Genomic DNA, 22,938 nt, shown 5'->3' with positions numbered 1-22,938 from the left:
ATAATTGTAATTTAATATGTTAAGTGAATTATAAAGACAGGAAAAGCAGCATTTACCTGTATTTCCCTGGAGTTGTCAACAGGTGGCGCTATGTGTGTTGCGTACGAGACTATGCACATGCATTCTCACCTCGGTTGTTGTTTTGATAGACATGCAACGAGTAGTGTGAGAGAGACGTGCACTCTCTGGGAACGGGTAAATATTATCCATGGGTAAATATAATGTTTTGTGATTTATAATCTTGATAAATACCATTTGTGGATGTATACTTCGTTGTGTAAATATGGAGATATTATCATATTTGAGAAGTTATGTCGTGTGTAATGTCCGCAATGATATGACGTCACACCATGCAGTGTAGGCCTGTTCATTTGACATTAAGAAATGTTATGCACTACATTTTTTTCAAATGTTCATTGTGCTTTTCATGTGATTTGTATTTAATGTGATTATTTACACAGTGTACAACAGTATGTTGAGCATTTCAGCCCTCGTGAAGTGAATGTGGTGTTATGTAGAAGCTGATCGTTATGTGAGTGTTATTTTCTCTAATTTTCCTCAAGTGATATGTAAGTGGGAAATATAAAAATTTACTTATGTTGTTTTGTTTTCTTTGTACAGTATTCTCACTGCCGTATTGTATTGTATCGTATCGTACCGTATTGTACCTTATAGTATTGTGCCGTATTGTATTGTATTGTTTTGGAATCGTGTTGCATATTATTTTTATGTTTATATTTTTGCATTTGAATATGGTTGTGTTCTTGTACTGCCGTGTTTAAGAGTATTGTGTTTGTTACACACAAGTGAACTGTGATACTCAAGTATCACAGAGATAACTGCACTCCGAGTAGAGCGGTGGGGAGGTTTAATTGTATATCCTGCTCTGTGAAAGCTCTTATTTTGTTTATCCAAATTTTGTTGAATTACTTGGTTTTTTTTGTGAACTCTTCTTATCAATTAAATTGATAAGCCATATTTGTGAGCAAATTGTTTTCTTTGAATCAGTAAAAGAATAAACTTAAAAGTTAATTGAACCCCCTAATGTGTTCCTGGTGGTAAATCTAAATCCCCGGTCACATATATAATTACAACAATTACAGTAATTAGATACTAACGCCAACCCTAACCTTAAAGGGATAGTTCACACAAAAATGAAAATTCTCTTTACTCACCCTCATGATTTCCCTGGTGAATAACCTATATATTATACACCTCATATATATTAAATGTGTTGGCACTTCCACACCTGTGGTCTGGGTCATCAGAGTGCAAGACTTTTGTGTCTATGAAAGCAGGTGGTAGGCCACTTAGATCTTCCGCATCCCATCCAGGGGTCAGACTTGGAGGTTCCAGAGGTCTGTCGCGGATGCTAGAGGGTGCCCCGTCCCTGAGAAAGAAGGTCCCTTCTCAGGGGAATCTGCCAGGGAGGTGCTGTCGTGAGGAGCGTAAGATCCGAGAACCAAGTCCAAGTGGGCCACTAGGGTGACTTGTTCCTTGTCCTCCGTGGCCTTGCACTGCACCTGTGCATATAGGCTCTCTGGGGGAAATGCGCATTAGCGCAGCCTACGAGGCCAGCTGTGTGCCAGCACATCTGTCCTGAGGCAAGCCTCCATTTGGGAGTACCATAGCAGGCAGTAGGAGGTCTCTTGGGAAGCAAACAGGTCCACCTGTGCTTTGCCGAACCGCTCCCAAATCAGCTGGACCACCTGGGGTGGAGCCTCCACTCTCTGCTGAGCATGCCCTGATGTGACAGCGTGTCTGCTGCTGTGTTGAGGCTGCCAGGGATATGAGTGGCATGCAGCGACCTGAATCCAAAGGAGGTGATGGCGGGCGAGTTGTGACATGTGACGAGAGCGTACTCCCCCTTGGCGATTTATGTACGCTATCATGGTGGTGCTGTCTGATCGGATCAAGACATGCTTGCCCCTAAGTAGTGGGAAAACCTCTGCAGGGCAAGAATTACAATGAGCAACTCTAGGCAATTTATGTGCCAACCCCGTTTGGAGGCATCTGGGTGACCAAAATGCATCGGGACACCTGCTGTAGGGGCACTCCTGTCCGCAGAAAACAGAGGTTTGTCAAGGGCTGCCTCTGCGACCTTCATGACGATGCGAGGGGACAGGCCGAAGGGGAGGACCTTGTACTGATATGTCTGGCAGTCGAACATGAACCGTAGAAAGGGTCAATGTCGAGGCAAGATAGAGACGTGGTAGTACTCATCCTTCTGGTCCACCACTGCGAACCAATCCTGATACCGGAGGTGTGGTAGCATGTTTTTCTGCGTAAGCATCTTGAACGGGACTGGACTGCCGATGTTTGGCACTGGGTTGCCGTGAGAACGGAATTTGGGGGCCAGATGACCTTGGGAATGAGGAAGTAGTCCAAAGGGGGTGTGACAAAAGAAATAACGACAAATGAGGATTCGGAGAGGTCTGCTTACCTGCTCCGGAGCAAAGGTCTCGTTCTCTGGGACATCCGTCTTAGGAACGCTTGAGAGCCTTCCGGGTCCTCAAAGACATCTGAGAGACAGGGGGCGTGTGCTTCCATTGGGGCGCTCGACGCTGGGGCTGAGAGCTGGGCCTAGCTTGAGGTGGAGCTGCCTGACATTCGGAAGCCGTAGGGGTACGCCCTCGGAGAGCAGATGGAGCACGGCTCGAGCTGGAATGGCGGCGAGTCATGATTTGAGAGATGACCTCCGCCGGGATGCTCTCCGATGCAGCAGCGAATTCCTCATCCAGCTCTGTGGGTCTGAAGGAGTAGTCAGACTGGCCGTGAGGCGAGCCGCTGTCACGGAAGTCAACGAGCGTGCCGGGTGGTGGGTGGTTTATGGGGATTTACCCTGCGAAACAGAGCCCACTGCCATCCCTAAATCACCTCCATTTCCAGCCAGTCCAATCCCGTGGGAAGGAGTGACGCAGGGGGGGGTCGATGGAGTGGCGTTCCTTTTTAGGAAGGAAAGCCGCGACTGCAATGTTGCCATAGTTTTGTTCTCGCAGTGAGAACAAGAACCATCCACAAACACCACCTCAGTGTTATCGCGGCCCAGACACACGAGGCAGCGTCTATGACCATCAGGAGTGGAGAGATATCGATTGCATCACAAATGTATCCCTTTTTTATATATTATTTTGTGGTTAATATAAGAGCTATTTTAAGTTTAAAAAAATAAAATATGAAAAATATTCAACTGTTAAAACATAATGTACACCATACAGGGTTAAACTTATATTAATTTTCTGTGTACATTTTTATTATGATTTGGTAAGTAGCCATGTAATAAGCAGGATAAAGTACAGTCAGTCATTACCCCTCTTTTTGTGTCTGTGTCCTGATCACCCTTTCTGATTTATTTTGCCTTAATAACTGGCTGACTTAAAATTTTTACATCTACTGTCAGATGAACCATCTAATGACAGATTCGATGGTTCAATCTGAATTGATATGCATTAACAAAAATATCAATTAAAGTGGCATTTAACTCTTTTCAGAGGAAAAAAAAGGAGTTTGTTCCATTTCAAATTATAAAACATCAGATATATTGTTCCAAATTTAGAATGAAAGCAGTAGGAAGTATTTGAAGCTAGATCTGATAACTGGTCTACAATAGTATGATTCGTTTTTGTATGTGTGTGTGTGTGTGTGTGTGAGCTCTAAATCAAAAACTAACATACAACATTTTCACTTCTATGGAAATATTGTGGTTGTTAATAAAACCAGTAAGCAGGATCTTTTCAAAATCGTCCCTTTGGCATGAATTGTTGTAAAATAGCATTTCAGATCTGACATATGAGTGGTGCAATAGGCAAACTACCATTTTATATTACAGCTGTCTGAAAGTGTTTCACACAGATTGAAATGCAGAACTGTGTTCTGACCAAATTGCCGTGGAGTTTGATGTGTGACCGTCCTTCTCTTCTTGTCACAAACATCAACCCTCTCCGCCCTTCCTCTCAGGACTCGGCACATCCACTGACATCTTGATTTTTGTTGTTTTTCTATCCACAGCTGAGAATCTTCTCAGTCAATATCATTCCTTTTAACCCCAGACTCACAATATCAGAGCATCTAAATCAATTGTCAAATCATTTGATAAGAATGTAATCAGATCTCTCAAAACTGGGCTTAAAAAAGACAATACCCTTGAAGAAAAAGTAATTGGAGAGGATTGTCTGGCAGTAGTATGATTGATGTGAGTATTGTGTCTTTGTTGATAACTAGCAGATTGAAGATTGGACAAGAATCACTGTTGACACTTCTCTTTCACTGAGGCAACAGTGTCCCAATTTCAGAGTACAGCAGGTTGGATCTTTGATGTAACTTTTTTTTATTTATTATTGAGAAATGTTTATATTGTCTAGATTTTGTATTTTAAAAACTAACTCTTTTAAAAAGATTTTTAAATGTATGAGAACACTATATTTGACTATATTGTTTAAGGGTTTGCTATTTCAGCTACATCTTTTATTAGAAGGTACACAGAATCAAACAAATGGCCAAACTCTGAATTATACACTTATTGAAACCAATGTGTGGCTTTAATTTAACTTTGGACAGAGGTGAAATTACAGTTTATGAGTGAGTGACAGATAGAAATGGAAATGTTTCTGTAAGCCATCTCAAACTATACTGCTTAAAACAGTGGGCTGTTAAAGAAAGATGTGCAATACCGCGTTTGATATCTCCTGAACTGCAACACTTTGCCTGAAAACATTTGGATGCTGTGTGCTGCATAGAGCTGAATAGAGCTGCAGCGTTGTATCATGGGAATAACAGGACATCATCATTCACCCAATTCATGCAAAGTGTTTACTTGACACTACACTGTAAAATACACATTATGCATAAACAAATCATGATTTTCAGATTGGCAGCAGTGTCTCAGAGTTCTTTTGGAACATAGTTATAGATTGCACATTATAAAAAGTTTTTTTCTGTATGATACCCAGGAATATATTTCTTAGTACCTATGTCATTGCTCTGCAAGTTAATTCTCTAATTAAATGTTCTCTCTAATGAACAAGCTGGTGCGTGTTATTTTTGACACCATATTGTTTTAAATGGTAAATGACACAAAAGAGACATTTTCCATCCAAATGTTGCATCTTATTTTTAGCACCTTAAATATGATTCATAAACATTCTGTTTTATTCATGGTTCCTTACTGGCTTGCTTAGAAATGGAAATATTTTGGTCACACTTGTCATATTTGCATTTTGCATGTTGTAGATTGCAATAATACTGCCTCAACACTAAAATCCAGTTTAAGCTAGATTCATACTGAATTGAACTGCTTGGCCTGACATCATTTAATTAAAACAATATAAATCCTGATATATACACTGATCAGCCATAACATTAAAACTGCCTGCCTAATATTGTATAGGTCCCCCTTGTGCCGCCAAAACGGTGCCAACCCGCATCTCAGAATAGCGTTCGGAGATTATATTCTTCTCAACACAATTGTAAAGTGTGGTTATCTGAGTTAGTGTAAACTTTGTCAGTTCGAACCAGTCTGGCCATTCTCTGTTGACCTCTCAACAACAAGATGTTTCCATCTGCAGAATTTCTGCTCACTGATGTTTTTTGTTTTTGGCACCATTCAGAGAAAATTCTAGAAACTGTTATGTGTGAAAATCCCAGGAGATCAAATGTTTTCCCCATTCTGATGGTTGATGTAAACATTAACTGAAGCACCTGACCTGTACCTGCAGGATTTTATGCACTACACTGCTGTCACATGATTGGCTGATTAGATAATTGCATGGATGATTGTTGGTGCCAGATAGGTTGGTTTGTGTATTTCTGTCTTTTGAAATTACTCATGAATGGTACCAAAAACAAAAAACATCAGTGAGTGGCTTTTTATGCAGATGGCAAAGCCTTGTTGATGAGAGAGGGTAACAGAGAATGGCCAGACTGGTTTGAACTGACAAAGTCCACGGTAACTCAGATAACCACACTGTACAATTGAGAATAAGAATATTATTTCAGAATGCTATTCTAAGATGTGGGTTGGCATTGTTTTGGCAGCGCGAGGGGGACCTACACAGTATTAGAAAGGTGTTTTAATGTTGTGGCGTACCCGCATCATTAAAACCAAAAGTATATACATTTCTGGGTTGTTTTTTTTGCACCTGATCATGCTCAAATTATTCTGTGTGTGAATGTGGTATAATTTATTTCTCCTTTACAGCAATTATATTAAATGCAAGATGAAAGAGACTTTTCCTTAATTCTCCTGCATCTCAGAATTTCTCCTGAGAAAACATATCTTTTCTAAAATGTTCTAAACAGATCTCAACAATATCTCCAACTGTTCTCATATTTTCACATATACCAATTTGTGCATGAAAAATTATATATTTCAATATGAATGTAAACATTTATCAAATTTTTCCCTGACCAATCTAAGCACATTTGTTTGTTCATTTTCCTTATCATTGTCTTTCTTTATAGAAAGTCATGAGTTACCTCAAATAAATGGAGATTAAGTTTCCAGGACAAGTGGTCATCTTGTTTGCTTGAAACTGAGTTCATAGAGCTGTGCACATACCACAAAGCTATGCTTCCAATTAAAGCAGAATTCCCACTGCTACCAACAAAGACCTAATTTCAGAGACCCTGGCCTAACATTGTGTTGTGACTGTATTGATTTCCCAGAAGACACTATGGGGTTACTGGCCAAGATTAGGAATATTCTAATTTCTCTAATCTCAGTCAGGCTCAAGGGACCCTATGCAAAAACGTAAACTGTTTCACTGGCCCTTTTCACTCTGTATTATTGCAGTCCCTCTGGACAGTAAGGAGGACTGTCACACTACTGCAGGAAAACGAAAATTAGGTTGACTACGGTTAATGGGTTAGATGCTGCCATTTTCAGCTCAAGGGGATTAGAAGAACTACTCCACAAAACACACTCACAAAAACACACACAGACACAACTTCATTAATCATCCATGACCTAATAAGTCCATACAAAGTCGTTTCTCAACTTCACAACTACATGTCTAACTCATATTGAACTCTAAAACAAAATTGTAATAAAATGTGTTGTTAAACATTATTGGCTTGTGTTTTACAAGGAAGTCCCAGTGAAAAGTCGATGAATGCATCCCATCTGTATTATTCTATGTGCCTGCTGTTGGAGTATAGCTGATATTTGTTATATTGTCAGCACATGCCACAGGAAACCTAGGACCATCAAGTTGCCCCACTCATATCTTAATTCAAACTTTTTTTTTTCAGTATCAAAAGTTAAGTCTATAAATTAACTATGTATTCATCAGTTATATCAGTACCCAGATGTTCTGTACCCAGTTATTTTTATTTATAAATTATTTACTGTAGCATTTAATTTGCGACTTTATCTCAGATGTTTCTCCTTGAATTCCAGAGAAATAACAAAAGATATAGCTAACAATTAACAGAGAAACTAAGTTAATAGTTGACAAACAGTAACAGTGTTGAGCTTTAAAATGATTTGGATAGCAGAGATAATTGCCTTAGAAAATTAAGGAACACGGAAGCAATATTAACATCTCCCTTTTCACTGTGTATAATTAGTGATGTCATCCGCTGTGCTTTTCATGCCTGCATTGTTCTTTGGCATGATGGATGTAGGATTGATGTAGCATGATTAATGTATCTTGTCTACTCATTTCCCCAATGTCACAATGTTAACAGTTTCTCTAGAGATCTTTTTTAAAATAATGTGCAGCCTGATGTGCACAACATAAAGCATTCAAAGTGTCTTAGTTCAACAGCGTTTGGTCTTCACATATATTCCCTCTGATTTAACTGGTTCCCCTGGTTCAAGCTTAAATTGCACAGTGTTTTTTGGAAAGCAGATGTTTGTGTAAACTATTTAAATTACATGTATTTATACTGTCTTTTAAATTATATGAAATGTACCATACCTCCGATAACTGCATTTAACAATATTTAATGATATTAAATGTAAGTCTGAATGTAAATGCAACATCAGAATACAAATCAATATTCTTTATTCCACATACATGTATTTTTTCTTTTACTTTTGAACTGTTTACAATCTAAATGATTCAACAACAAAATGAGAAACTACCACAACAAAGTCAGATTCTCTTACTAGGGAAGGAAAAATAAAAATAATAATAATGGTGACTTGAATGTAAACGGAGACATTTTGTATTTTATCCCAGGTAAGGTGTTAAAGTCACAGAATGGACAAGAGCACAACCAAAACAGGGTGCATTTTTGAAATTGTTAATGTTAATACTTACAACAAAATCATATAAAAATGCTTGTATTTAAACAATGTTCACTTATAATTGAGTTTGAAGTTAAAGGCCTTTTTATAATATATAATCTCTCTTCTTTTTCCCCAGATTATAAACAAATATAATATTCTTCAGATAAGGAGAATTACTTGGGGTAGACAAACGGCACACACATTCTTCATATAACATTTCCTTCCCACTAAAGCCCTTTGTCCTCCAACCTCAATCAGTTTGAGAAGCAATAAGATGGCTTGGTAATGTTTCCTTCAAATCATTGGAAATGTGAATTTTGGCGGTCATTGCATTTTGTAAATGCAAAAAAAAAGTGTTTATACATGTAAACATACACATACATAACTAGGCATTACGTACATATATGCAGGAGAATGAATGAGAGAACAGATTCCTGATCATCCATTGGTTGCAGTGAGAAATCACGTGTGCGCCTCTGCAAATAATACTTGAATTTTACAAATTTGTTCTGTACACAATTGATGAGTGTTGGTGAACATCCCCTCTTACTCAGAAGGTTTCATACAAATAAAAAATGGTTCAATATTGACACATATTATCCCCTTTGTGACTCCACTGAAGTCCAAGCTGAGCCAAAACCTGAATGGAATCTTAGGGGCTGTTAAGTTTCCTGGCATTGATTTGAAGGAGTCCTGTCCCAGGTCCCATTTTTTAATTAAAGATCTTCATAAATTCCCACTGATATAACTTTAAATGTCTTAAATCATTTTCATGTTAAAGCGCCGTGGCCCAGCACCTTGTTCTGCCTCCTCAGCGGAGGTCCCGTTGGACTTTGAGCGTGGCACATACTCAATATCAATATTGTTTTTATGTTTGCCTTTTCCTCGACTCCACACAAACAAGAGCAGAAAGCAGAAGAGAACCACTCCTAGGAATGTGAAACAGCCCATAGCTGTAGAAACTAAGATAGTCTTTAGGTCCAGGCCAAAGGTCACATTGGGAAGGCTGGTACCGTTGGCTGTGGCATTGCTCATATCTGTGTAATGCTGGGTCCTGTTGGCATACAGCGAGCCCAGACTTTTCACTGCCAGTGATACCATAAGTGTGTCATTGCCTGCTGTGTTAGAGGCCACGCACATATAAACACCATCATCCTGAACTTCAGCCGCCTTGATATCCAAAGAGCCATTGATGTGGACAGTCACCCTGCCGTGGCTCCTGTTGGTCAGGTGTCGCCGACGTGGTGTGACCCAGGAAATGGTGGGTCGCGGGGTTCCCTCTGCACTGCAGTACAACTGAGCTGACTGTCCCTCCTCAACTGACACCATCTGTGTCCGATTTTCTCGTATCTTCGGCTTGGTGCAGGTCACATAGTAGGAAAGCAGGGTCTCTTTGAACTCCTTGAAAGGGCGTCCATGGATGCCCTCCGGTGTGCCGCACTCAGGCTGGATATCGCCAAATGAAATGGAATGACGCCTTTGCAGCAACCACATGAGACGACAGTCGCACACCAGAGGGTTGTCATTGATTAACAGCACCTCCAGGGCCTCAGGGGCGTGGAACACTCCCCTCTCCAGGGTATCAAGGCGGTTGTAGGAGACATTTAGCAAGCGGAGCCAACGGATGCCCTGGAAAGCATAGGGTTCAATGGACACCAATTGAGCTCCGGCCAACCTCAGCTCTCGCAATCGCACAAGTTCCTGAAGCAAGCCACCCTCCACTGTCCGTATGCAGTTGTAGGAGAGGTTAAGATGCGTGAGGTAAGGCAGGTGGCGAAGAGCCTGGTAGGGGAAAGTGGAAAGGTTTGTGTTGGTCACTGAAAGTGTGGTTAGGTTGAGGCCGTGCAGGGAGTTAGCGGGAAACACATTGAGCGATGGCCAGTTGTCGATCTCAAGGTGACGGAGGTGAAATAGCTTCTTGAAGGAGTAGGGTTGGAGCATGCTGATACTGAGGTAGCGCATGTGCAGACTCACCAGGTTGTGCATATGCGATAGACCATCTGTGGGTACCACCGTCAAGTTACAGCGCTCCAGCGTCAAGCTCTCCAGTGATAATAATCCACTGAAAGCACGATGAGAGATGTAAACCAGCTCATTGTCTCCAACCTCCAGTGACCTGAGGTTGCGCAGGTCCTGGAACATATAGTCCACCAGAATAACAACTTTGTTGTTACTGATATCCAGTGTGGTCAGGTTGGAGAGGCCGGAGAAAACACCTAGTGAGAGGAGCTTGATACGGTTGCTCTTTAAGCTAAGTGATTGGAGGCTGTAGAGAGAGTTGAACGCCCCAGACTCTACATAGGAAATGATGTTCCCACTCAGGTCCAGTTCTTCTATGTGTGGGTAGGCAGCAAATTCATCAGGGTTGACAGCCTGGATGCGATTCTTGCTGAGATCGAGGATTCGTGTCTCGATGGGTATTCCATCAGGGATGGCGGTGTAGCGCTTGCGGTGGCAGATGACGGAACGGCTCTGGGCAGAGCACTCACAGCGAGAGGGGCAGCCCAAACTGGAGCCCACGAACACAGCCACTAAGGCCAGCCCCAGCAAAGGCTGCCAGCAAGACACGGCTGTGTGCAGCATGACTCGACTCAAACAGTCACCATACTGTCATGTCTCTGAAAGAGAGAGAAAACGGAATTGTTAGTATATGTGAAAAATTATGATATCTTGGTGTATGTTGCAGTCTGTTTCAGAAGCCATACAAAATTAACTGTACCTTAATATTCAGTTAACATCTCTATAAAAAAATTCCAAATGGCAAAACTAGTTAAATTGGTTACTTAATCAAAAAAGATTTACAGATACTGGTTACCATCCCATATATAGCACTAAATCTATAAGACAGATTCTAAAAGAACAGTAGAGTATTCCATCCAATGAATGACTTAATTTGCATTTGTACTGTCCAAGAAGAACTAAGATTGGTGTAGCCATGCAAATATGAATGAGCACTGCCTCAGTTGTTGCTTGTGGGCTTATATGTGCATGGATTGATTCTTTATTGTTTGCGCATGAATTCACAGCCCTGTGGGTGTCCTGCTGTTTTTCTTCTTCAGTTGGTTCAGTACTTTGGAAGATTTGGACTGTCTCACTGTCACATTTCTGTGTAGCTGTCTTTTCAAAAGCTTCCTTTTCAAGTGATTGATGGTTTGCAATACTGTTTAAATGCCATGAAATTCATCTTCACAGATTCTCTGCTTATTGATAAACAATTGCAGTATTATATTATAAAGATTTAAAGCATTTGCTCCATAATACTTAATTAAGTGAAACTACAATAAACATTCATACAGAATTACACAGAGAACAAAGACCATAGACAGCAAAATGTACTTCATTAGCTTAAATAATATGTTCTTAATTTCAAAGTAAGAAGCAGTCAAACTTCTTTTGGCGTTTGAAAGATTTTGTTTGTTCTCTATTATCTGATTCAGCCTTGAACTTAAAAAAGGTTTTGTTTTACTTTTACTTACACAATCTACGTAAGAAAAGATACAGCACACACACGCATAAACAAGGAAAACAAGGTAACCAATGATTTCAAGGAAGTAAAACTGAGCCCTGATGCAAATCCAAAATATAAAAATAGTTGGAGGGCACAATCCACTGGTGCAGACATTAGAAACATAATTACATTGATTATTACAAAGGCAGAAAAGACAGGTAAATGAGACCGCAGAGGTTAATATAAACACATTTGCTGCTTTTGAAACATTTATCTTAATAAGCCTTCTGCAAAGAGTCAAAACATATGTTTAAATCAGATCAATTACTCTAGGAACTAAAAGTGTGACATCAACACTTTCAAATTCAGAATCTATTTGTAAATATACATATTGTTTGTGTTCCCAACTTTAAGAAAGATGCTAGCTGCATATTTAATAACACCATAATATGTACATAACTGTGAAACACTGCTGTGGCATAAGGAATTTTGCCTGCTCTTAGTCTTGATGTTGAATTATGGTGCTTTCAGTGTCTAATAAATGATTCACATGTCTTTTGTAAAAGTCTTGACTTTAGAAAAGCAGCTGGCAATGTGATTACTGGTCTCTTGTTTGGGGATGTTATTTTGGGATGAGAATACTCAGCAACTTTGAGCGTGAGAGGACTGTTTGAAGGTTGTTCCAGAAGAACAACTTTTTTGTTTTTAAAGAAAGACACACTAAAACAGTAGTGTTATTATCATAATTCTGCACATCACTGCATCTTGTTAGACCTTGTAAATCATGAGAAGCTTGTGTCACGGTTTGACCTCTAGAGGGCAGTTTTGCATAATTGGGTGGTTCAGTACCATGGACAGGGACATTATTGATGAATACGTTCAAAGGAGATCTATTGACTATAAGAGTGCACGTTTGTAATTTTAGGCATTATAAAAATTTACAATAAAATAATTGTAATACTTTATGAGAGCTAGTTGCAAAATAGCAAAATTTCTCCTGTTCAATTGTAACCTGTGCACTGGAAATATGTATATGTGCCATCAAAATACAATAAATTAAGACAATAAGCTGCTTACATTTATTTATATTACAATAAAAATCTCAGTGCAGCAATTACAATTTGGGTTATGAATGTGTAATGAAGTGTAGTTCTGTAATATTCAAGAAGCTGACATGAAATTATTTTGGAAAGTTAGCATGTCCTGCAGCGTGACATGCTATATATTCATTGAAAACTTGTTTAAATAGCTTTTTTTTTTGGCCAATTCTTGTATAATTATTATGCATGCATCTTATATGACCTCATATTCATTGAGAGACTTTTGGAATAACTGCAAATATAAAAAACTCTCTGTCACACTGCAGGACCATTGAACTAGTAAAGGCAAAACAATTATTAAAATGGTGACATTTTACAAATTTAATTTAAGAGGTACAGAAAAATTATACAGGTCAGATACAGGTCTTAAGACATCCTATACACATTGGCTTATATAGTCATATACATTTTAACCTAAAATGTTGATGTTGATTAGAATAAAGTTATGGGCATGTTATGCACCATCTACCCATTCACACAATGAATGTTTTTGTTTCTGTATATGATACTTGAGTTGAAATGTAAAAATGCATATTAAGCCCAAATATGAGGACGGTGTGTGTTTGTGTGTGGGTGTGTGTTGGTGAAGCAGAAGCTTGTGCAAGCTTGTGAAACAGGTTGTGAAAAGTGCACAGACACAGCGTCTCATCTGGTGTGTCATGGGCCGCACTAAATTTAAACAGAAAGAGTCACAGAAACCCTGCAGGCACAAACACAGCTTGGTCGTATTTTAAAAGACCTAAAGGCTCTTTCAATAAACAACAATAAATGCGACGGATTCACAGAGAGAATATTATGTTTGAAATTTGCAGCCACAACGTGTCGTAAGCAAGTAGTCTTCTCTCGCAAGTAATGGATTAATTGGGAGGGGGTGTTGATTGAGACAGACAGGAGATGCATGCAGGGGGTAAACATTGACAAAATGTCCCCTCTACCCTGAGAATGGTGAGTGAAACAGACCAAAAGAATAAATAATATATATAAAAAATAAAATAAAAATAGCCAAAAAACAAAACAAATTAAACAACAACAAAAAGCATTTTACATCTGGGTCTTGTTCAGATTGATTGTCTGTGTTCACTGACCAAAATATATGCTAATCATCACAAATAATGTATTCTGTATACTGTTTACTGCTGCCTTTATTAATGTTGCCAATCATTCCCTGAAACTAAATAGAACTGGAAAAAAATTGAGAAATAATATTTAGACTAGAATAATGAATACAAAGTAGGATTGATGATATAGCTAAAAAATCTTGATATTTTCAACCGTTTGATAATATGATTTTTATATATTTGGTCTGAAATGGCCTAGAGGGTGATTTGTTTCAGTCAGATAACCAATAATTTTGACCAAATGACAAATGTTGTCAAATACATTATATGAAAACACATTAGAAATGTATAAATAACCAAAACATGTATTTCACACTGTGTTTTACTAAATGAATACAAGGAAGAATTACAAACATTGCCATTACAGTTTATGCACCAATATAATAATAAATGGTGAATGGTGAAGTAGATAAATATAATTATATTAATATTACTATAATATTTTTAATACATGAAAATGCACCACAGATCCAATTTTGAGATGCTATTAAAATATACCTCTAATAAAATTAACACTCAAATTAATAATTGAAAGTCCCAAGACAATACAGAATCACAAAACAAATCTAATTCAATGTCTTTAGGAACTTCATGGTCAAATAAAACTTCAAATTTTAATCATCACAGCATTCACAATGTTGTGTAATTTTACATCGCCAACAAAAAAGTTGATCATGAAAATCATTTATACTGTATAACTATTTCTTTACAAATTTGAGTAGGGTCAAACATAGTTTTTATTTTATGTTGACTTTAAAGTAGGGTGCTATTTTGCTTATTAATATGAACTAATTAACTAATAATTAAAACTTAGCTGGATCATTACATAAACAACTTGTTATGTTCCTCCACAGATCTACAATATTTCATGATGCATGTCTTTAAAAAGAGAGATACTCTTTAAACACCTGGCACATTTATTTTGTCTAATGCTCAGACCTAGGCGTGTGAATGGTCCTCTCAGGCTCTGTCAACCAGACTAGAACTGAGTCTAATACTCTTACATAGGCTCTCTACCATTTTCCAGTCTTTTGCCCTGGCAGTTTTGGGCTTTAGATAACAAACTGGACTCCTGTGCAGTCGAGCAACAAAAGCCATTTTTAAGCCAGGCTGTGCTATCTCAAGTCTGAAACTATCTTCTTGGTGCTTCTGATGTGGACCACCTGTGATGGCCTTACACACCCTCTTAGAGCTCTGTGGAAGTTGTGGAAATATTTTGTTTACTTCACATATGTGTAATTTCTGCGCCACTGGTGGCACCATCGGAATTGCAGAAATGATGAGTGTTTTCAAACAGTTTTCATGGATACTCCCCATGCCTGCCACTGGTTAAAAAAACAAACAAACAAAAAACAGATAGCCCCACCTCAAACTCATGCCATTGGTAAATGTTGTTATGTCAGTCTATGTTTCTCAATAGCACCACAGAGTCACAATATTTACATTTAAAAATGGAATGCATGACCATAGCAATGACCATTATTTTTTATAACAATTTTTACAACTGTTAGACTGTTGTGAACACTGTCGCTAAAAATACAATTATATATATAGTGTCAATGTGTGATGCTATTAAAAGTGAGGGTTCCATGGTTATTTTCTTTTGTTGTTTTTTTCTGACACGCACACACACACACACACAGTGTGTTGCTGCGGCTATGAGGACTATTCATAGACATAATGATTTTTATACTGTACAAACTATAGATTCTATCCCCTAACCCTCAAAAAAAAATCAGCATTTTTACATTTTGACAAAAAAAAAACAACATAATTTAGCATAATTTTTATGTCCTCATAAACCATATTTATAGCATAATAAACATAATAGCATACAAATGTCCTCGTAAACCACCCAAACCGGCCCACACTCGCACACAAACACACACACACATACACACCTGCCTCAGCTGGCCGTGACACTTTAGAGAAACAACTTTCTCACACAAACAACTTTGTTAGTGGTAGAACCTAAAAATAGCAAGTGGTTAGTAGCTTTTCACACTTTTGTTGTTTTTCTCAGAAGTTTCATGTTTATAACTAATACTGTGTTGATTTAAGAAGTGAGATAATCACTTTATTTCCAAACTGGTGATAGCTTTCACATTATGGTATAGCTTGTTTGCTGTACTATACATTTACTCTAATATTTGGTGGAGCTACATGAACGTGGACATAACTTGCTTATGATCTTGTAATGGGGAGGTTTAAAATATGTATATTTTTACATGTATCTATTAGCATTGGCATGGATGTCTTAATCCACCAGCCCCATCCCTCCTTTAGGCTCAACATTCACATCAGGATAATTGTTAATGTTATTAAATTATTGCTTTATTTGATTGATTCTCATATCTTGTAACGATGCTACCCTGAAGGAAAGATGTAATTAACTCCCAGGTTAAAGCAGAGGAAGAGTGCATATTTAGCCCTTAATGTTTAAGTGTGGTAGTGTGATAAACAGAGCCAATGATAATGAGGATTCAAGGAGGAATGCTTCAATAGTTTCTCTCCCATAAGAAAGCAGCTTGCCTTTAGGGAGGGTTCAATATTATTATTATTATTATTTTTTGAATTGCCAAATACACTTTCTTATCTTCTTGGGTTAGAATTGTTAGATGCAGAGGATCTGCATTATAGGCATACTGTGACGTCACATCTGTTAGCTAGTTATCAGACTCATGTACATCGGTATAGGTGATTCAGTGATGTTAGCTTTTGAGAAACTCCTGAACAGGTGCAGTGGATCATGGACAGAAATTTACAGTGGGCCTATGAAAAAAAACATATATATATATATATATATATATATATATATATATATATATATATATATACAGTGAGGAAAATAAGTATTTGAACACCCTGCTATTTTGCAAGTTCTCCCACTTAGAAATCATGGAGGGGTCTGAAATTGTCATCGTAGGTGCATGTCCACTGTGAGAGACATAATCTAAAAAAAAAAATCCAGAAATCACAATGTATGATTTTTTAACTATTTATTTGTATGATACAGCTGCAAATAAGTATTTGAACACCTGTCTATCAGCTAGAATTCTGACCCTCAAAGACCTGTTAGTCTGCCTTTAAAATGTCCACCTCCACTCCATTTATTATCCTAAATTAGATGCACCTGTTTGAGGTCATTAGGTGCATAAAGACACCTGTCCACCCCATACAATCAGTAAGAATCCAACTACTAACATGGCCAAGACCAAAGAGCTGTCCAAAGACACTAGAGACAAAATTGCACACCTCCACAAGGCTGGAAAGGGCTACGGGAAATTGCCAAGCAGCTTGGTGAAAAAAGGTCCACTGTTGGAGCAATCATTAGAAAATGGAAGAAGCTAAACATGACTGTCAATCTCCCTCGGACTGGGGCTCCATGCAAGATCTCACCTCGTGGGGTCTCAATGATCCTAAGAAAGGTGAGAAATCAGCCCAGAACTACACGGGAGGAGCTGGTCAATGACCTGAAAAGAGCTGGGACCACCGTTTCCAAGGTTACTGTTGGTAATACACTAAGACGTCATGGTTTGAAATCATGCATGGCACGGAAGGTTCCCCTGCTTAACCTGTTAACCTTTGCCAGTGCGCCAGCGCACTGAAGAGTTTTTTTCCCCCACTAGTTTCATGTTTATGAATAGATTTAACGTGAAAGAACATCATTAATCTTGGCAAACTATATATAATTTTAAAGGTGTAAGCCTCAAGCATCGATGATAGAGCTCTGTTTTTCGATGAAAAGCTTATAACGAATGTATTTCTTGCATTTATGTAAGCAGTACAGATCAAAACACACGTAATCAAAAACAGAGTACATACCAGTAGTGTCGTAATAACGAGCCACACACGCATCCACTGCTAAAAGTTCCAGATTGAATGGAAAGGTGAGAGTCCACTGAATAACATCCCATAGAGCATTTTTAGTCCAAAGAAACAATAACGTTGTAACATCGATGGTTGTTCCTTTGTTTACATCGAGTTTCTTCAGGGTGAAGTATCATACTTGTCGGTTATGCAATAAAATTATGCATAAAAACAGACTCCCGGTAGCCGAACGTTATATGTGTGTGTTGCTTAGAGTGTAATGAACAAATTAAGACCGCACACACACACACAAATACAAAGATAGGCAATATATAGGTCAAAATATCCAAACACTGCGGTCAGTTTTTTTGACGATACGCTGATCCTATTATTTTGTCTTTACAACGAAAGCCAATGAAAGAATTGAAATTATATGACTGATAGAAAATGTAGCCAAGCAGTGCACGATTCCAACGATAACCGGGTAGATTAAATTCCTCGCGAACAAGATGTTTTTTTATTTATTTGAATCAGCCACTCTCTATTGAGGAGCTAACCTGCGACGTAGGCTGTGACCACACCCCCTTCATTTGACAACAAACAAGCCATAGTAAAAAGACGGAAAACATCTGTTTTCGCGTCTTACTTACTGGACGGATTATCTCATCAAATGGATCGTCAAAAGAAGTTTTTTTTCTGCTGAAGATGTTTTATTTGAGATCACTCGAAGCAGCGATGACGAAATTGAGGAGAGTGAAGACAGCGCCGAGGGTGATATGCTTGAGGATGGAAAAGATGGTCCAATTTTACATCGGTGAGTTGCTATGTAACATGCACACATTATACGTGAGTGTGTGTGTGTGTGTGTGTGTGTGTGTGTGAGAGAGAGAGATAGAGAGAGAGAGAGTGTGAGTGTGAGTGTGAGTGTGTGTGTGTGTGTGTGTGTGTGTGTGTGTGTGTGTGTGTGTGTGTGTGTGTGTTTTCCCATTTGATTTATGAGGTAAATGCATTGTGGTCTGAAAAGATAATGCTACTTTATATGTATTTATTTATGTATCTATTTATATTTGTATTTATTGGATAATTGTACAGTTGTTTAGTTGTTTCTGTCATTTTGTCCTAGCACACACACACTATATATCTATATAATGTATGTGTGCTAGGAAAAAAAACAGAAACAACTAAACACCTGTACAATTGTCCTATACAGTATAAATATAAATAGACTTGACATTTTTTCTGTATTTTTTCCTAGCACACACACACTATATATATATATATATATATAGTGTGTTTGTGCTAGGAAAAATTACAGAAATAACTAAACAACTTTACAATTGTCCAATATATACAAATAGAAATAAATAGAAATAAAGTAGCATCATCTTTTCAGACCACAGTGCATTTACCTTATAAAACAAATGGCCTGTCTGATGGCTGGCCATCAGTGTGATTGTTGGTTCTATGTCTGACCATCCATACGAATGCTGTCTGTATCACTGGCCATGCTGTCTAAACGACTGCCCATCAGTTTGATTGTTGATTGAATGGCCAGCCACATAAAAACTATACAGAATTATTTACTTGACATGCGGTGCTAATTATCTTTCTATTCTTTCCCATGCAACAGCCATCAAGTTGAATCTTCAGATGAAGAGTGGCATCCAAGCACCAGCCAACCAGTAGAAAAGAGATGCAAGCTCTCAAATTCTTCAAGATCTGCACTTGCTGTTTTAGACCTGAATCGACCAGTAAAAGGGAGAGGCAAAAAGAGCAGCAGAAAAACCAAGTCCATACCCGCTGTGTCCCCAAGCACCCCTAAAGAAAAGTGGAACTGTTCAACTGACGAGGACGTTTGGCATGACCAGCACTGACTAAACAGGACTTAGCATTTTGCCAGAGACAACAGCATTTTTGAATTTTTTTTCTTTGCCTTTTCTGTTGCAAAGAAATTCAGTTATTTTTTATACATTTATTTTTTTAAATATTTCATAATATTTTACTTATATTTTTATTGTTCTGTTGTGCAAATAAATCACTTATATAAAGTCTTATGGTTGTGTGGATTATTTTATAATTGAAAAAGCATGGAACAGTGTATATGATTACTAAAATAGCTTGCAGTACCCTTCATAACATTTGGTCATTAGGTTGCTTTTTGAGGTATCCAAGGAGGCTTCTTGGTACCTGGACATAGTCTTGGAAAAAATATTGCAGAAATCTCATTTTTCATAATATCTTCCTCAAATGTGAAATATAAACTGATGAGACTTGTGGCTTTCAATCAATTACCTAACTGGATTCCTCCAGGTTTGTTTTCATTTATTTTTTCATAAAATAATGAAATGTTACTTGCAGTACAAATTATCTTCAAGACACTTTAAATTCTATAAATTTTTGTCTGTGTAAGTTTTTTCAACTTTTACATTTGGGTAATAAACTCCAAAGTGTCTTCTTTTTAAATATGTCTAAATTGTGCATGTAGAGCAAATTGTTCAGTAACTACAATTATTTTAGTTTGGGGATGTCATTTCTGGGGATGTGCCTCAGGCAGGGGAGGTAGAAAGGGAACTGACATAGTCTTGGAAAAAAGCTTGCAGGAACCCCATTTTTCATTATATCTTCCTCAAATTTGAAATATAAACTGATGAGACTTGTGGCTTTCAATTATTTACCTAATTGGATTCCTCCAGGTCTATTTTTATATATTTATACATGAAATAATAAAACATTTTTTGAAGTTCACATTATTTATGAGGCACTTCAACTTTTATAATTTTTTATTTGTTTGAGCATTATCAACTCTGATTGATTGTTAGTAGAGTGCCAAGTGTCTTCTTTCCAAAGAGACCTTAATTGTGCCTGTGATATACTGTTCTCAGGAGCTATATTTATTTTAATTCAGGTATGTCATTTTCAGCTGTGAGCCCCTGAGTGGGGGTGCAGGTTAACAGGTTAAACCAGCACACGTCAAGGCCCGTCTTAAGTTTGCCAATGACCATTTGGATGATCCAGAGGAGTCATGGGAGAAAGTCATGTGGTCAGATGAGACCAAAATAGAACTTTTTGGTCATAATTCCACTAACCGTGTTTGGAGGTAGAAGAATGATGAGTACCATCCCAAGAACACCATCCCTACTGTGAAGCATGGGGGTGGTAGCATCATGCTTTGGGGGTGTTTTTCTGCACATGGGACAGGGCGACTGCACTGTATTAAGGAGAGGATGACCGGGGCCATGTATTGCGAGATTTTGGGGAACAACCTCCTTCCCTCAGTTAGAGCATTGAAGATGGGTCAAGGCTGGGTCTTCCAACATGACAATGACCCAAAGCACACAGCCAGGATAACCAAGGAGTGGCTCTGTAAGAAGCATATCAAGGTTCTGGCGTGGCCTAGCCAGTCTCCAGACCTAAACCCAATAGAGAATCTTTGGAGGGAGCTCAAACTCCGTGTTTCTCAGCGACAGCCCAGAAACCTGACTGATCTAGAGAAGATCTGTGTGGAGGAGTGGGCCAAAATCCCTCCTGCAGTGTGTGCAAACCTGGCGAAAAACTACAGGAAACGTTTGACCTCTGTAATTGCAAACAAAGGCTACTGTACCAAATATTAACATTGATTTTCTCAGGTGTTCAAATACTTATTTGCAGCTGTATCATACAAATAAATAGTTAAAAAATCATACATTGTGATTTCTGGATTTTTTTTTAGATTATGTCTCTCACAGTGGACATGCACCTACGATGACAATTTCAGACCCCTCCATGATTTCTAAGTGGGAGAACTTGCAAAATAGCAGGGTATTCAAATACTTATTTTCCTCACTGTATATATATATATATATATATATATATATATATATATATATATATATATACACTCACCTAAAGGATTATTAGGAACACCATACTAATACTGTGTTTGACCCCTTTCGCCTTCAGAACTGCCTTAATTTTACGTGGCATTGATTCAACAAGGTGCTGAAAGAATTCTTTAGAAATGTTGGCCCATATTGATAGGATAGCATCTTGCAGTTGATGGAGATTTGTGGGATGCACATCCAGGGCATGAAGCTCCCGTTCCACCACATCCCAAAGATGCTCTATTGGGTTGAGATCTGGTGACTGTGGGGGCCATTTTAGTACAGTGAACTCATTGTCATGTTCAAGAAACCAATTTGAAATGATTCGAGCTTTGTGACATGGTGCATTATCCTGCTGGAAGTAGCCATCAGAGGGATGGGTACATGGTGGCCATAAAGGGATGGACATGGTCAGAAACAATGCTCAGGTAGGCTGTGGCATTTAAACGATGCTCAATTGGCACTAAGGGGCCTAAAGTGTGCCAAGAAAACATCCCCCACACCATTACACCACCACCACCAGCCTACACAGTGGTAACAAGGCATGATGGATCCATGTTCTCATTCTGTTTACGCCAAATTCTGACTCTACCGTCTGAATGTCTCAACAGAAATCGAGACTCATCAGACCAGGCAACATTTTTCCAGTCTTCAACTGTCCAATTTTGGTGAGCTCTTGCAAATTGTAGCCTCTTTTTCCTATTTGTAGTGGAGATGAGTGGTACCCGGTGGGGTCTTCTGCTGTTGTAGCCCATCCGCCTCAAGGTTGTGCGTGTTGTGGCTTCACAAATGCTTTGCTGCATACCTCGGTTGTAACGAGTGGTTATTTCAGGCAAAGTTGCTCTTCTATCAGCTTGAATCAGTCGGCCCATTCTCCTCTGACCTCTAGCATCAACAAGGCATTTTCGCCCACAGGACTGCCGCATACTGGATGTTGTTCCATTTTCACACCATTCTTTGTAAACTCTAGAAATGGTTGTGCGTGAAAATCCCAGTAACTGAGCAGATTGTGAAATACTCAGACCGGCCCGTCTGGCACCAACAACCATGCCACGCTCAAAATTGCTTAAATCACCTTTCTTTCCCATTCTGACATTCAGTTTGGAGTTCAGGAGATTGTCTTGACCAAGACCACACCCCTAAATGCATTGAAGCAACTGCCATGTGATTGGTTGATTAGATAATTGCATTAATGAGAAATTGAACAGGTGTTCCTAATAATCCTTTAGGTGAGTGTATATATATTGTGAAGCACATTGATTTCTACACTGGTGGCCAAATGTTTGGAATATTGTACAGATTTTGCTGTTTCGGGAGGAAATTGTTACTTTAATTCACCAAAGTGGCATTCAGCTGATCATAATGTATA

The 22,938-nt window shown here is 38.5% G+C and overlaps 1 protein-coding gene across 3 annotated transcripts in view; it reads right to left on the bottom strand.

Annotated features, from left to right (window-relative positions):
* Window positions 1-8,016: 8,016 nt before the first annotated feature.
* LOC127617328 (leucine-rich repeat and immunoglobulin-like domain-containing nogo receptor-interacting protein 2) overlaps window positions 8,017-22,938 on the bottom strand; it is a 417,692-nt gene continuing 402,770 nt past the window's right edge. For 2 of the 3 annotated variants that reach the window (XM_052089311.1, XM_052089312.1), the window contains one exon: window positions 8,017-10,851. In XM_052089311.1, the coding sequence (XP_051945271.1) occupies window positions 8,993-10,816 (1,824 nt within the window). In that variant the 5' untranslated portion in view covers window positions 10,817-10,851 and the 3' untranslated portion in view covers window positions 8,017-8,992. Of the gene's footprint in view, window positions 10,852-10,952; window positions 11,052-22,938 lie in introns of those variants that run through there. The other variant, XM_052089313.1, reaches the window with a different exon arrangement.

Source organism: Xyrauchen texanus, chromosome 23 (genome assembly GCF_025860055.1).
Source record: "Xyrauchen texanus isolate HMW12.3.18 chromosome 23, RBS_HiC_50CHRs, whole genome shotgun sequence".
Taxonomy (NCBI): Eukaryota; Metazoa; Chordata; class Actinopteri; order Cypriniformes; family Catostomidae; genus Xyrauchen; species Xyrauchen texanus.
The sequence above is the reverse complement of the archived record's forward strand: the minus strand, read 5'-3'. Positions and strand labels throughout refer to the sequence as shown.